This window comes from Denticeps clupeoides, chromosome 4 (assembly GCF_900700375.1).
Source record: "Denticeps clupeoides chromosome 4, fDenClu1.1, whole genome shotgun sequence".
Lineage (NCBI taxonomy): Eukaryota > Metazoa > Chordata > Actinopteri > Clupeiformes > Denticipitidae > Denticeps > Denticeps clupeoides.
Window position 1 is genome coordinate 28,535,139 of NC_041710.1, and position 14,655 is coordinate 28,549,793.

At 47.3% G+C, this 14,655-nt stretch overlaps 3 protein-coding genes across 9 annotated transcripts; 2 read left to right on the top strand and 1 right to left on the bottom strand.

Annotated features, from left to right (window-relative positions):
* Positions 1–42: 42 nt before the first annotated feature.
* ube2kb (ubiquitin-conjugating enzyme E2Kb (UBC1 homolog, yeast)) lies at positions 43–3,660 on the bottom strand. Its single transcript, XM_028976829.1, has 7 exons — positions 3,338–3,660; positions 2,829–2,922; positions 2,686–2,744; positions 1,903–1,985; positions 1,724–1,823; positions 1,463–1,591; positions 43–1,146 (listed from the first exon to the last, which is right to left on the bottom strand). Exons 1-7 carry the CDS (start codon positions 3,398–3,400, stop codon positions 1,072–1,074), a joined length of 603 nt encoding a protein of 200 aa, XP_028832662.1. The 5' UTR covers positions 3,401–3,660; the 3' UTR covers positions 43–1,071.
* Positions 3,661–5,727: 2,067 nt separating this feature from the next.
* smim14 (small integral membrane protein 14) lies at positions 5,728–9,471 on the top strand. 7 transcript variants are annotated; one of them, XM_028975606.1, is made up of 5 exons: positions 5,728–5,843; positions 6,357–6,437; positions 6,750–6,798; positions 7,825–7,970; positions 8,955–9,471. In XM_028975606.1, the coding sequence occupies exons 2-5, from the start codon at positions 6,363–6,365 to the stop codon at positions 8,985–8,987; spliced, it is 303 nt and encodes a 100-aa protein (XP_028831439.1). In that variant the 5' UTR covers positions 5,728–5,843; positions 6,357–6,362; the 3' UTR covers positions 8,988–9,471. The 7 variants fall into 7 exon arrangements, with proteins under 7 accessions (XP_028831439.1, XP_028831432.1, XP_028831433.1 ...); XM_028975599.1 differs by having other exon boundaries at positions 8,960–9,471; XM_028975600.1 differs by having other exon boundaries at positions 5,761–5,843; positions 6,360–6,437; positions 8,960–9,471.
* A 146-nt stretch (positions 9,472–9,617) lies between these two features.
* On the top strand, positions 9,618–14,642 carry ugdh (UDP-glucose 6-dehydrogenase). Its single transcript, XM_028975594.1, has 12 exons — positions 9,618–9,860; positions 10,124–10,285; positions 10,542–10,643; positions 10,874–11,074; positions 11,208–11,405; positions 11,499–11,646; positions 12,179–12,273; positions 12,389–12,519; positions 13,009–13,133; positions 13,205–13,296; positions 13,414–13,524; positions 13,998–14,642. Exons 2-12 carry the CDS (start codon positions 10,124–10,126, stop codon positions 14,106–14,108), a joined length of 1,476 nt encoding a protein of 491 aa, XP_028831427.1. The 5' UTR covers positions 9,618–9,860; the 3' UTR covers positions 14,109–14,642.
* The last annotated feature ends 13 nt before the right edge of the window (positions 14,643–14,655 follow it).

The following is a 14,655-nucleotide window of genomic DNA, read 5'->3' on the forward strand; positions in this document are numbered from 1 at the left end:
CCCTCACCACCCCTCCACCCAGACACACTCTCCAGTCCTTGCTGTTCATTAGCATCTTTTTTAATCAAAGAAAACATTACATTTTCATTTTTCACAATAAATAACCATGCTTGTACAACTCATTCCCACTTTGTCTTTTGTAACTGAGTGAAAGGAGGCCTGCTCAATCCTGCAGTCACCTTCTCCTACACTCGTGCAAGATTGATCACTGGAGCTCTACTGGAGGACAGGAGTTGGATTTAATTATAAAAGCGTTCTGTTGACCCTTGTCTAAGTGGAGGCGAGGTGACGTATGACTGTGTGATGGTAGTTCGTTTCTTCAGCACGCTGAAGTGGTTTGTATGGTCATTTCAACATTTGTTGGGAGGAAGGAGAGGAGGAAAAAAAAAAAAAGCTAGAGTTCTAGAGTGAGCAACAACTTTATGCCATGTTCACAGTAAATGGCATCTTAAAAAGTTTAAAATACTCCAGACTGGGACTGGGGGGGGTCAAAAGGTAATGACCTTGAGCTGCCATCAACACTGAAGGGTTTAAGTTTGCTCACATTATACAGTCTCAATTTAATGCAATCTTTAAGACAAGCTCTCCATGGTACGCTCATTCGTGAACCCAAGCACGCAGTCTCTGACAGCAGCAGTTTCTACTCGTTGCACTACAGGCTGACTGAGCGAGCGACAGAATAGGTGGGTTTAAAAGTGGAGTTGCATTTCAGGTCGTAGCCTTGGATGGGGTCACGTGAGAGACCCCCCCTACCGGCCCTGCTGACTCATCAGGCCTTGTTCCTCACGCTGTGGTGGGACTGGCTGCGTTCCCCTTCCTCATTATGCTGGGGGGGGGGAACCAAAAAATTGACTGAAATGTATGTCAACAATATTATTTACATGTTTATTGTTTCTAGTCTAATTTCTCCTTTACAGTCCCAAGTAACACGGTGCTCTTTTTGGTTTGTTTTCAAAGGAAAAACATTTTTTCTTAAAAAATAAATGACTCTGAATGAGATTTGGGGGGGGGGGGGGGGGGTGTAGGAGAAGCGTGGGGAGTTATGGAGCTGCTGAGGGGCTGGGCGGGGCTTCAGTTGCTCAGCAACAATTCTGTTGCCGTTTCCACATCCCAGGATTTAGAAGACAAGGCCACTATTACTGCATTCTGTAGAGAGAGAGAGAGAGAGAGAGAGGAGGGTTTTGGAATAGACACTTGACCAAACAAGTTTTACCTTTTTTGAAAATTCACATGTTTGTCGTATCAATATCGCAATACTGCATCACAAAACACCCCTGCCATGTGACTGGATTTTGATTTGAATTTCTACGGTGGAGTGGGTGAATACTCTATTGTGATTGGCTCATCACACCACGTGTTAATAGTTGCAGGAAAAGATGACCTGATGCACAGTTCTGCCACTCGATTATTACAATTTGCATGAATAATCTAATGAAAGACCAATGAAAGTGAGTTTGCTTACTTTGTCAAAGCCCATGGCACAGAGTTTGTCGATTTTGCGTGTATATTCAGGACTAGAAGCAGGAGCACCAGCGTACACATGGGCCCAGAGCCGGGCTGTCTGCTTAAACATCTCACAGTCCTGCTTATACTGAACACAAACACACAAGTCATGCCACTAAACATCTCCATTTGAACCAGAAAATGAGGCAAAAACATTCTAAAGTGTGGGAGATGCTAATCTGGCACAATTCGGCCGTCCTTTGCCACTTTATCTCCTTACCTGATTGGCTACTACTGCGTCCTGAGGATCATCTGGTTCTGCCGCCGCCAATAATGCTTGGAGAGACAGCAGCACGGTCCGCAACGTCATCGCAGCCGCCCTGGAACACGCGCACAAGCACAATTACACAAGCGGCGGCCACTAAACTCCTCAGCATCCAGAGACCGTGTGGCGCTCACCATTGGTCCTTCAGGATGTCCAGGCAGATGGCTCCGGTCACAGAGCTGATGTTGGGATGCCAAATCTTAGTAATGAACCTTACCTATCAGAGATGGAGAAATCATTGGACATACACGCAACTAGCCTTTTATTAACCGCTGATGATGGAATCAAATGGGAGGATGTGTTTAATCTCATTACACGGCATTAAGAGAATCAGTCCACTCCCGCTCAGTTTTCAGCAGTTTTACGACATTAAAACCTTCCCTTCCCCGGCTCCCTGGGCGTTTAACAATCGATTTTAAAATCCTTCTTTTAACCTATAAAATGTTCAAATGGTGTTGCGCCACCGTACGTTTCTGAGCTACTCACTGCCATTTCAACAACCAAGGTCGGTTTTATAGGATTTTAAATATGTTTTATGTTATTGATTTATATTGTTTTTATGTCTTATTCTGTCATATTCTACCACACACATATATATATATATATATATAAGTGATTGTCATTGTGAAACACAATGAAATGTGTCCTCTGCATTTAACCATCACCCTTGGTGACCAGTGGGCAGCCATGACAGCAGTGTGGTGGGACTTGCTCAGTGGCACCTTGGCGGATCGGAATTCGAGCCGGAACCCTTCTGATTACGAGTCGGCTTCCTTCACCGCCATAGTGACAGTGGTATGGTAGTGGTATACGGTGGTCCTCCGTCGTGATGTGAACTGCAGTGTGTTTAAGGTGCAGGACATGCAGGTGATGAGATGATGGACGGATGAAGATGCAGCGTCCATGGCTGCTCCTACCTTAGGCGGGTTGAACGGATATGTTTCTGGAATTTTGATCTCAAGCTGATACCTTCCTCCTGGAAGCGGCATCATAAACAGGCGTCATGGAACACGCACACGAAACAGCCACGAGCACAAGCGCGCCAGGTGGAAGCCCGTACCTTCATACGGCGTGTCCGGGGGTCCCGCGATCTCCCCACGCAACTCCGTGAAGTTCTCGTCCACCAGGTCCACTCGAATCTGGTTCTTGCTCGTCTGCGGACAGCAACAGGAGAGAATGAGGCTCCGCGCCGGCTGCGCTACACTCGCACCCGTGTTGACGGCCGGCGGGACGCGGCGGGACGCGGCGGGACGCGGCGGGACGCGGCGGGACGCGGCGGGACGCGGCGGGACGCGGCGGGCCTGCGCCGGACGAGCGGCGTTAGCCGGCGGTTGTTTTTCTGCTGCTGAGCCCGGCCGGGCCTGCGCCCACCTCGGCGTTTCCTGCCGCGACTCTCCCGTCAGCCAGCCGACTCGCGGCGGCGGCGAGATGGCGGAGCTCCCGCCGGGCCTGCTGCCTCTTGTCAGCTAATGTCTTGTATATTTTTACCAGGGCTTTTTGTTTCATTTTATTGTCCTTTATTTTATTAACCGGGAAGCGGAGAGTTTAAAGAAACGTTTGCAGACCAACCTCCTCGCTCTTGAGAACTTCTTTGAACTCCCGTTTGATTCTCTGGACCGCGATGTTGGCCATGACTGCCGCAGCGACAGCTCCACTCGCTCAGCAGCTGCACTTTCTGGACCTCTCTCTCCCCCCTCTCTCTCTCTCTCTCTCTCTCTCTCTCCCGAAACAGCCCCTTTAACTCTAGAACCGCAAACCTCCCGACGAATACGAGCGATCGAGAGCGGCGGCCTGCGTTCTCATCCCCACACCGCGCGTCCGGGGGAGACGATGACGCGCAGATACAAAGTTTCGTGCGTTGTGCTACAATCAGGCCGCCGCGCACTGTGGCAAGCCGCTCGGGCATTTAAGCAGGCCGCGCAGTGTGGCAAGCCGCTCGGGCATTTAAGCAGGCCGCGCAGTGTGGCAAGCCGCTCGGGCATTTAAGCAGGCCGCGCAGTGTGGCAAGCCACTCGGACATTTAATCTCCCCACGCACTGTGGCAAGCCGCTCGGGCATTTAAGCAGGCCGCGCAGTGTGGCAAGCCGCTCGGGCATTTAAGCAGGCCGCGCAGTGTGGCAAGCCGCTCGGACATTTAACCAGGCCGCGCACTGTGGCAAGCCGCTCGGACATTTAACCAGGCCGCGCACTGTGGCAAGCCGCTCGGACATTTAACCAGGCCGCGTACTGTGGCAAGCCGCTCGGACATTTAATTTCCCCCACGCACTGTGGCAAGCCGCTCGGACATTTAATCTCCCCAAGCACTGTGGCAAGCCGCTCGGACATTTAACCCGGCAACGCACTGTTGCAAGCCGCTTGGACATTTAACATCGTAAAAAAATATAATGTGCCGATAATGTGCCAAGTGATGCTGATATAAAAACAGTAATAAAATAATAACAATGAAATATGTAGACAAATATAGAACAAAGGATGGTACCTTGTTGCATAGTGACCCTCCCAGAAAAATCGACATTTATGGCATTTATCAGACGCCCTTATCCAGAGCGACTTACAATTAGTAGTTACAGGGACAGTCCCCCTGGAGCAACTTAGGGTTAAGTGTCTTGCTCAGGGACACAATGGTAATGGTAGCGGGATTTGAACCTGGGTCTTCTGGTTCATTGGCGAGTGTGTTACCCACTAGGCTACTACCTCCCCACTACCACCCAGAAACAACAGCCGGTGGTAGTAGCCTAGTGGGTAACACACTCGCCTATGAACCCATGTTCAAATCCCACTTACTACCATTGTGTCCCTGAGCAAGACACTTAACCCTAAGTTGCTCCAGGGGGGGACTGTCCCTGTAACTACTGATTGTAAGTTGCTCTGGATAAGGGCATCTGATAAATGCTGTAAATGTAAATTTAGGCGGCCTAGTGAGTGAGACGCTCGCCTACGAACAAGAAGACCACAGAGTCACAGGTTCAAATCCCACTTACTGCCACCGCATCCCTGAGTGGGACGCAAACTGTGTGACCATAGCCCATAACCATGCATTTTAAGTTGCTCTGGCTCTGCTAAATGCAAATATATAATAATGTTAAATAGGACTAATCACAACAGTTGCAGAGCATGAGAGGAGGACATTACTGTCATGCACTGGTAAATTATACCAAGCAAAAAATGAGAATTACACATGGACAATGCTGTCAAAGTGCAGTATGCAGAAGAACCTGTTCCAACTGCTGTAAATGCCACGGAGGCGAAGAACTCCAATAGTCTCTAAACTACCTCTTTATGGTTTATTTGGTTCAGAAAGTCATATGGTTTTACAGCAGAAGGAACCTTTTAGAGACAGAACTCAGCAAGAAAGGTCGTGCACGGCATGAGCAAAGTGACAGACCTACACGGTCCAAAGCTTCAACTTACATTTGAAGTTTAGGCAGGAGAGCGGTGAAGCTGCCACGAGTTTTGTGGCTTGCAGCTCCTCCCAGTACCTGGGAAGCACATACAGGAGCTTCATACACTGGGATATGTGGAATCTAATTCTTCATAACTAAATTCAGGTTGGTGGTTGCCGTGAGAAGCAGGGCGGCATGTGCTCTTTTGGTCCTGGCTGTTTGAAAAGCAGACATGCAGAAATGTACAATTTAAATTCATGGGAAACAAAATACTGTAAAAATTGAAGACTTTATTAAAATACACTGTTAGTTCGCTGCAGCTGGTAGGATCTGAATTAGTTTTTATGAAGACAAATGAATAATTACATAAGTAATAATAAATAACGACTGGCAAATATAAAAAAATGATGACGCAGTCTGGTGCTTCCATAATCTGCGCGACTGTTTGAAGGGATTTTAAGGAGCTTTGAAGCCTCCGCCGCGAGTGGCGTGCGTGTCAGTAGACGTTCGGTACGGTGAGTACTGAGAATATCGACCCCGGTACGTGACGCGTGTACGTACCCGGCGTGACGCGTCTGGAGAAGCGCGGGGATGGCGCCGCCTGTCGGCCGTGTGCGCGTTTTCCGGGGTCGTTTTGTCGGAGACTATCACGCATCCAACGCGCCACCGCACGGTTTGGACCGAGCGATCGAGTGAGCAGGGGTTCGACGTGGGGGGTGTAACTGTGCGTCTCGTCCTACTCACGGTCGCTTGTTCTTTTTTTTTTTTACATGCGTTTTTTTTTGTCTGAGTTTTCCAGGAAGAGATTTGATCCCGCTGGAAAAGCAGGAAAAGCTGGAAACGCGGAGTATCGTTCTCGTCCAAAAAATTCCCTGAACTGCGTCGCTGGGTTCGGTCGTTTAGTTTTGGCGTGTTTCTGCGTTAGCTTTCGCCGCACGTCGCGCATTAGTGTGGAATCTCGGGCGATGTTTTTGGACGGCGCCGCATCCGGCCGGAGATCCGGAACGTTCACGTGTCGTGCGCGCGCCCGGCGCCCATGTAAACACGGCGGCGCGCACGACACGCAGGCCGCCATATCGTGCGTGTGTTCCCGGTTCCCCGGACGCGTGTGTGTGTGTGTGTGTGTGTGTGTGTGTGTGTGTGTGTGTGTGTGTGTGTGTTGTGCTGGCGGTGAATTGTTCTGCTTTGTGCTCTTCGTGTTTTAGCAGGTCATGGCGGAAGGAGGATTCGACCCGTGTGAGTGCGTATGTTCCCACGAACACGCCATGAGGAGGCTGATAAACCTGGTAAGGTTCCCTTCTCGTTCCACGCACTTTCCTTTTTGTATTTGGGACGTGAACGCGGATAGATTTGTCAGGGGGTGGTCGGTGTTCGTAGCCTAGTGGGTAAGACACTCACCTATGAACCAGAAGACCCAGGTTCAAACCCCACTTACTACCATTGTGTCCCTGAGCAAGACACTTAACCCAAAAATTGGCGGGGGACTGTCCCTGTAACTACTGACTGTAAGTCGCTCTGGATAAGGGCGTCTGATAAATGCTGTAAATGGGATGGACGTGGGGAGGTTCGTAAACGAATTGTCTGACTTGTCTTCGCAGTTGCGACAGTCGCAGTCGTACTGCACCGATACGGAGTGCCTACAAGAAAGTACGTACTTCATCACACACACACAAGCAACACACACAGACGCACACACACACATTCGTACTTGGCAGCTGCCGTTATAAATGCACGCCCGGGGTTTGCACCAACTTTTTCTCTGTCTTGGGTGCACCAGCGCAGAGTTTGGGGCAAAACTTTTTTTTATTACAGTGTATATAGGCAATATTGACACGTACACGATTAAACATCAATCTGGTTATTTGAAGCCCAATTCTACACGATCGGCAACTTAAGTGCTTGAACTCGATTACCATTGTGGCTTGATGATGTGTGAGGGGACACCGGGCAAGAACGTCTATCGTGGCGTGCAGTGTGTTTTATAGATGCACTGTGCTTGTTCGGTGTGTAATTTCTGTCATATTACTGTGACCCGGTGAGTCCAGTGAGTTCGATTAGCTTAAAAACGGATGCTGAGGTGGTGAAACGACGGTGCAACTGGCAAGTCTGAGGTGTGGAGAAAAAACTTTGACCATTAAAAATGACAAGCGCGAAGCACGTTGGTACAGACATTCAGTAATGTTGGGTTCGGGCTTTTAAAAAGCTCTACTCGTCGGGCCTGATTTGAAGCTCTACTCTGTGGCTACATCTCTGTCTGACTGCAGCACGCCCACTTTCAGACATACAGGAATATCTGGACCACAGCCAAGCAGAGGCGGGCCCCGCCCTTCACCGTCTCTGATCTGGACCTAATATCTGTCTGTCGTTTGAACCACAGGGAGAATTTCAGAGTTGCGGGAACGTTTTTTTTTTTTTTTACCCCCCCCAAACAGCAGGTAGCACCTGTACAATCTGTACAGAATTAGTTTTTTAGTTGCACCATTTAGAAATTAGGTGGATATAATGGAGATAATATGCTCAATGGTCATATTAATGAACAGACATACGCACAAGCATTTTTAAAATATTTTATCTGATCTATTTTATCTGAGCAAAATTATTTGGAGATCATTTGACTAGGTGGACTTTACTTTGATGTCAATCAGTGTTGTTGGCTGATATGTTTCTTTGTAGTTCCTGGTCCAAGCCCATCAGTGGATGGAGACCTGACCGTGCCAATGATTATTTTGGGATGGATGTTGTTGGCCTTTGTTCTTTTCTTATTACGCCCCCCCAGCATGAGAGGAGGACACTCTTCCAAGCCCCAAAGTCCTCACAACGTAAGAACAATATTCTCCAGATTTATAATGCTTCAACTGGTTCATAATCGTAGAGCTAGTACTTTATTGGGTAGGCATCAGATCTTCATCTTCACCCTAGGACCCCTGGATGATCTGAGGAGAATGTAAAGAGGAATTGTCTCAGATCTTTTTTTTCTGATGAGGGATTTTTTCTGAATGTTTTTTCAGTTAAAGGTTACAACTGTTGAGGGCATTATAATATTTAGCGTATTGCTGAGCTTGCTGAAATGCAACGTGTGTGTTTACGGCACAGTGACAGTTGTCACTGATTTAGGGGTCAGCAACTAGGATCACGTAGTCTCCTATTTGAACATTTTTGGAGGCCAAAAATGACACACCACCAGGGGCAAAAAAGGGAGGTCAAAGAATAAAGGGTCAGATTAAACCAGCACCATGCAGTGTAAAAAAATGCCTGAAAATGATTGTTCTTGTGATACACAGCACATTGTGCACACAATGAAATGTGTTCTCTGCATTATACCCACCACCCTTGGTGAGCAGTGGGCAGCCATGAATGGTGCTCGGGGAGCAGTGTCTGGGGACGATACCTTCCTCAAGGGGACCTCAGTGGCACCTCGGTGATTCGGAATTCGAACCCGCAACCTTTTGGTTACGAGTCTGTTTCCTTACCCACCTAGGCCACTTCTGCCCCACGCCAATAACAGCTGGTCATATAACAAGACCCTGGCAAAACTGATGAGGTTCAGCTTTACATAGTAATATACAGAACTCTGTATTCTACTGTTAACTATAAATGTACCTGTTACTTAACACTAGAACTGTAGATACAAGACTAATTGTCCTGTAATATTGTGATATTGTTAATTATACAACCTCTGTTAAAGAATCTTTCAATAATTATGTTGTTGTTATTTCAGGCTGTTCATGTTATTTATATTCACATTAAATCTCATAACCAACTGTTGCTGTTTTTTTTTTTTTTTTTTCCTCTGGTACTCACAGAACAGGGATCCGCCAGCCCCTCCAGTGGACTGATTGGAATGATGGATGTATCTGTTCTAATAATGGCCAAGGACCTGTGACCTCTGACCCTGAGCAACAATCACTCACTCTCTTATTTATCAGCTTTACAATATAGAGTTTGGGTTTGCGCTATTGCTTTAAATTAGTAAGCCTGTATTGGACCGAACACCGCAGGTGTGTTTGTGTGTGCGCGTGTGTTTAATCAGACGGGGGGATGAGGGCTCTTAACATTCCTTTCCGCTGCTATGTGATTGTGTTACAAAAAAAAAGAAAGAGAAGAAAATGTGAGCGAGAGAGTGCGTGTGCATGCGTTTGTTCTGAATTAACGTCATCAGAACTCCACCCGGCACAAGAGACTCACTGACCAATTTCATATGGACTGAATCACTGGTGACGCGATCCTTCTGTAACCTGGGTGTTGTACCTCGCTCTACTCCTCCTCCTCTCATAAGGGCTAATACTATGCACTTTTCTTACAATAAAATCTATGAAATCATTTTGGTGTGTTTGTGTGTGTGAGAGTGTGAGAGAGAAAGAAAGAGAGTTGGGGGAGGGAGAGAAGAAAATGCGAATTTTTTTTTTAGCAGAAGTGCCAGCAAGGCAGCCTCCTCCTTCGCACCGCCCCCTTCAACTACGTCACGATGACGCTGCGGGAGCTGATTGGCTCTCACATGCCACTCGGAAATCCCGGAAGAGCTCGTCCGCTGCGGGCTTCCCGAAAGAGATCCTGATCCTGGTTCCTCACAGGAGCCGATTCACTCGACCAAGAAGGTCTAGATCCCCGACTGGGAGCGCACAACTCTGCATTTACACAAAACGCCAGACGTCGGTGGTTTTCCGGGCTCGTATTTCGTTCAGGGCCGAGCTGGTTCATTACCTTCAGCGGTAAGTTTGTAAAAAATCCACTTTAATTCCCGAAAGTTTGTCCTTAGTTTTCAGACTACGTTTCGTCTATTTAAAACTTCGAATGAATGAACAAACTACAGCAGTATGTTTTTATTCGTAATACAGATGTGGTTTCTGCTATTTGTGTTACTTGTTCCTTATGAAGTATTTTATTGTGAGTGATGAATAGTCGCTCGGCTGTTAAATCTCTGCCTGCGTGGCATCGGACCTCGGCGCTAATTTAGCGTAAATTGATGATCTAGATGTACGAAATTCAGAGGATCTGCTGCATCGGCGCGGGTTACGTCGGCGGACCGACGTGCAGCGTGATCGCGCAGATGTGCCCCGAGATCCGCGTCACCGTGGTGGACGTGAACGAGTCCCGCATCCGCGCCTGGAACTCGGACACGCTGCCCATCTACGAGGTAACGCGGAGCCCTGTCACGTGACCTTCCATTTACATTTACAGCATTTATCAGACGCCCTTATCCAGAGCGACTTACAATCAGTAGTTACAGGGACAGTCCCCCCCTGGAGACACTCAGGGTTAAGTGTCTTACTCATGCACACAATGGTAGTAATTTTGAACCTGGGTCTTCTGGTTCGCAGTCTTACCCTCTAGGATACTACCACCCCTGTCGCTCCCTTCTTCATCACTGAGCTGGTGTTTTTTTTTTCCAGCCTGGCCTCAGTGAGGTTGTCTTCTCCTGTAGGGGCAGGAATCTCTTCTTCTCCACCGACATCGACTCAGCCATCAGGGACGCGGACCTGGTGTTCATCTCAGTAGGTGCCCTGCGTGCTGCACACACAGCACAGCCATATCTAAAAAAAAGATTTATTCTGTTAAAACAGGATTCATTGTGTAAATAACAGGACTAGTCAGTAAATGGTAAAGTGGGGTGAAGGATGGTGTAAAATGTAAGACTATTTCCCATAGGGGTTAAATCCAAGCCAAATGGTTGTTTGTAGCGGTCGAAGGGCAAGTAGTGACTGGCGACCTTTGATGTCTGCAGGTGAACACGCCCACCAAGACGTATGGAATGGGTAAGGGTCGAGCCGCAGATCTGAAGTTTATCGAGGCCTGTGCTCGGCGGATCGTCGAAGTGTCGGATGGGTATAAGATAGTGACGGAGAAAAGCACCGTCCCCGTCCGGGCCGCTGAGAGCATCCGCAGGATTTTCGACGCCAACACCAAACCCAGCCTCAACCTGCAGGTGTGTGTGTGTTTGTGTGTGTGTGTGTGTGTGCAGTATTGTATGAGATTAACTATATGTAAGGCTTCAGAGGACTGAAACCCAAGTTCACCTCTAATCTATCGGCTGTGTCTGGTCCATTTGTGCTGTCCAGGTACTCTCTAACCCAGAATTCCTAGCAGAAGGGACGGCCGTACGAGACCTGAAAGAACCGGACCGTGTTCTGATTGGTGGTGACGAGACACCAGAAGGTCAACGAGCAATCCGTTCTCTGTGTGCCGTGTATGAGCACTGGGTTCCCAAGGCCCGCATCATCACCACCAACACGTGGTCATCCGAGCTCTCCAAACTGGTACGTCCTGTTAACGCTGGCGGGCCCATTCAGTTCAGATATTTTCTGTGGCTTCATTTAAGTGTGTGTGTGTGTGTGTGTGTGTGTGTGTAGGCGGCAAATGCATTCCTAGCTCAGCGTATCAGCAGCATAAACTCGATCTCTGCGCTGTGTGAAGCGACTGGAGCAGACGTTGAGGAGGTGGCCCGTGCCATCGGCATGGATCAGCGCATCGGCAGCAAGTTCCTCAAAGCCAGTATAGGTGAGTCAGTGTGTGGGTGTGAGTTCATTTAAACTTTCAGCTTAAGAGTTTCTTTGTGGCCCAAAACTCCAGATGTGTTAGAGAAGGTTTTTTTTTTAATCTGAGTGTGTCCTTAATATTGTCCAATATGGATGTTTGAAAAATGTTCGAAACAGGGATGTCAAATATTGATATTTTTGTATACAAATTTAGTCCACCGGGTGGTGCTGTCGAGCGTTTTCTTTAGTGAGGGCCAGTGTGTGACTACCTCCTCCACTCCTGTAGATGGCGCTGTACCGCTGGACAGACTGATCACAGCATCCTGTATTTCAGCTCGGTTTTTGCGTTTTCATTGAAGAATATCGCAATATGTTCAGTATCACAATATATCGTGGTGTAATCGTATCGTGATACGTATCGTGAGATCCTTGCCAGTACACACCTATATAAATGACTGTACAGTTGTATTAGAATTGTATCTTTTTTTTTTTTATTTTAAATAAAAATGTTCTCGTCAACTTTAATGTTTAATGTGGCTGCTTTCTGGTTCCAGGCTTCGGTGGGAGCTGTTTCCAGAAGGACGTCCTGAACCTGGTTTATTTGTGCGAAGCGTTGAACCTGCCGGAGGTGGCGTCCTACTGGCAGCAGGTACCGAGTCCTTAACGCTGCCGCTCCATCCCCGATTCCGTAACACCAGCGGCGCGGAGCGCCGGGTCGCTTTCGAGATGTGGCGGTGCTAACTGCCGCCTCTCTCGGACTCTAGGTGATCGACATGAACGAGTACCAGAGGAGGCGCTTTGCCTGCAGGATCATCGACTGCCTGTTCAACACGGTGACGGGCAAAAAGATCGCCCTACTCGGCTTCTCGTTTAAAAAGGACACGGGAGACACGAGGTACGGCGTTATATGGCCGAACTTTCCTCTGCTCACATTTCACCTTTGAGCTCCAGCAAAGTGGAAAGCGCTTACTCATGCTGCGGTGCAGGTTGTGGCCAGGATTAATGATTAGGTGTGTGTGTGTGTGTGTGTGTGTGTGTGTGTGTGTGTGTGTGTGTGTGTGTGTGTTTACAGAGGGCTTTCACAATAAAACACAGGCCGGGAAATATTACACACAGTTTGGAAATTAACATTGCTGCATGCCAGGACCGTTTAAACAGATAATCATAAATCGTTGCTGGTTTATTAATGTAGGTAACATGCATGTGCTCTTTTTGCTTCCGAGATGACGTAATTAAACATCACTTTCATTCAGAGCCATCGCAGCCAGCGAGGGAGTGGGGGAGGATGGCGGACGGTGGTCTGAAGTGTTTTTTTTTTACGTTTTGGTGTTGTAGGAATTTTCAGGATGCTGATCTAAGTCTAAAACTGTGTTGTGTGTTGCAGAGAGTCCTCCAGTATCTACATCTCTAAGTACTTGATGGATGAGGGAGCAAAACTGTACATCTACGATCCGAAAGTGCTGAAGGAGCAGATTGTTCAGGACCTGTCAGGAGACAAACCAGAGAGAGGTGTGTGTGTTTCGGTGGCCTGTGTGTATTTATGGGCTTTATTTTATTAAATACAATGTCTCTTTTCATAGTGTCTGAGCTGGTTACTGTGACTAAAGACCCCTATGAGGCCTGTGAGGGGGCACACGCCCTGGTGATCTGTACTGAGTGGGACATGTTTAAGGTAGTAAAACCAAAAGACAAAATCTTGTCTTCTCTGTGTGTGTGTGTGTGTGTTGTTAACATTCTTTATATTAAACTGTGCTCTGTTTGTGTGTGTGTGTGTGTGTGTGATCTGTAGGATTTGGATTATGAAAAGATTTACTTCCGCATGCTGAAGCCAGCCTTTATATTTGATGGACGAAGAGTCTTAGATCACCTACACCTACAACTCCAGAACATTGGCTTCCAGGTACACAAACGCTCATGTATACACACAAAGGTCAGCTGAGGTCAGTGTATGGTTTTTAGGATCCAGGCTGGTCTAAGAAGTCACATTTTTGAGAGATTAAATTGTTTTGTTAAAAGAGTTTTATCCCTACATACTTTTGAACTCGATAATTTTTTTTTGATGGCTACTTTTTACTTGTGCTTGAGTATTATTATGTTGGAGTAATGCTACTCATACTTGAGTACCCCTAAAAAAACTTTTAAAATAACACCCAGACAGTCGTTCCTGTATTACTACTGATGTCACCGGGTCACTGCATCGTGCCTAAAATACTCACCTCCCTCCTGGTCATGTAGCCTTTGTGCTGTATGCCACGGTGCTTCATTTCTGAAGCCACACCCAGTGCCTCAAAGGACCCGTAATCTCCCGCCATGCAAGTTTAAAGGTGAAGATGTGTGTACTGAACATATGCTTTTGTGTGTGTGTGTGCATAGATTGAGACCATTGGTAAAAAAGTGAAGACGGCTCGGATTCCCTTCACGCCGCCCGCCGGAGTCCCGCGCATCTCCCTCAATGAGCCACCTACCAAGAAGCCTAAAGTCTGATGAGCGCAATCCAACACACCATATGCATAGTAACCAGAACAATACACACCGAGAGTGTTGATTTTTATAATGAGACGAGAAGCATAACAGGGAGAGGCTTTTTATTTTTATTACTCGTGTGTATTTTTACTTTTTACTGGTTTGGTAACATTTTTTAAATGCTTTTGACCCAAGAGGTCATGACGTGTGGCTTGGCCAAATGGGGGGAATGTTGGGGTGTTTTACAGTTGTATTTTGTCAGCGATTGACCCTGTAATACCTCACGTTGTGTGTGTGTGTGTTTATTGAAGTGATTGCTCCGTGGAGGAAATGCGAACTGAATGTAAATGAGATTCCATCCCTGAAACAGTGTGCAGCACTTTATGAAACGGTGAAATGTGTGTGTGTGTGTGTGTGTGTGCACGTGCATCTGTGACTCACAAGTGATTGTACACACGTTGCAAAAATGAAGAACCTTTTTTATGTGCAGGGTATTTTATACAAAAAGCGATGGATGGACCAATCAGTGAATGTCATTAAACAATGAAAAAGCATGACCGTGGGTCGT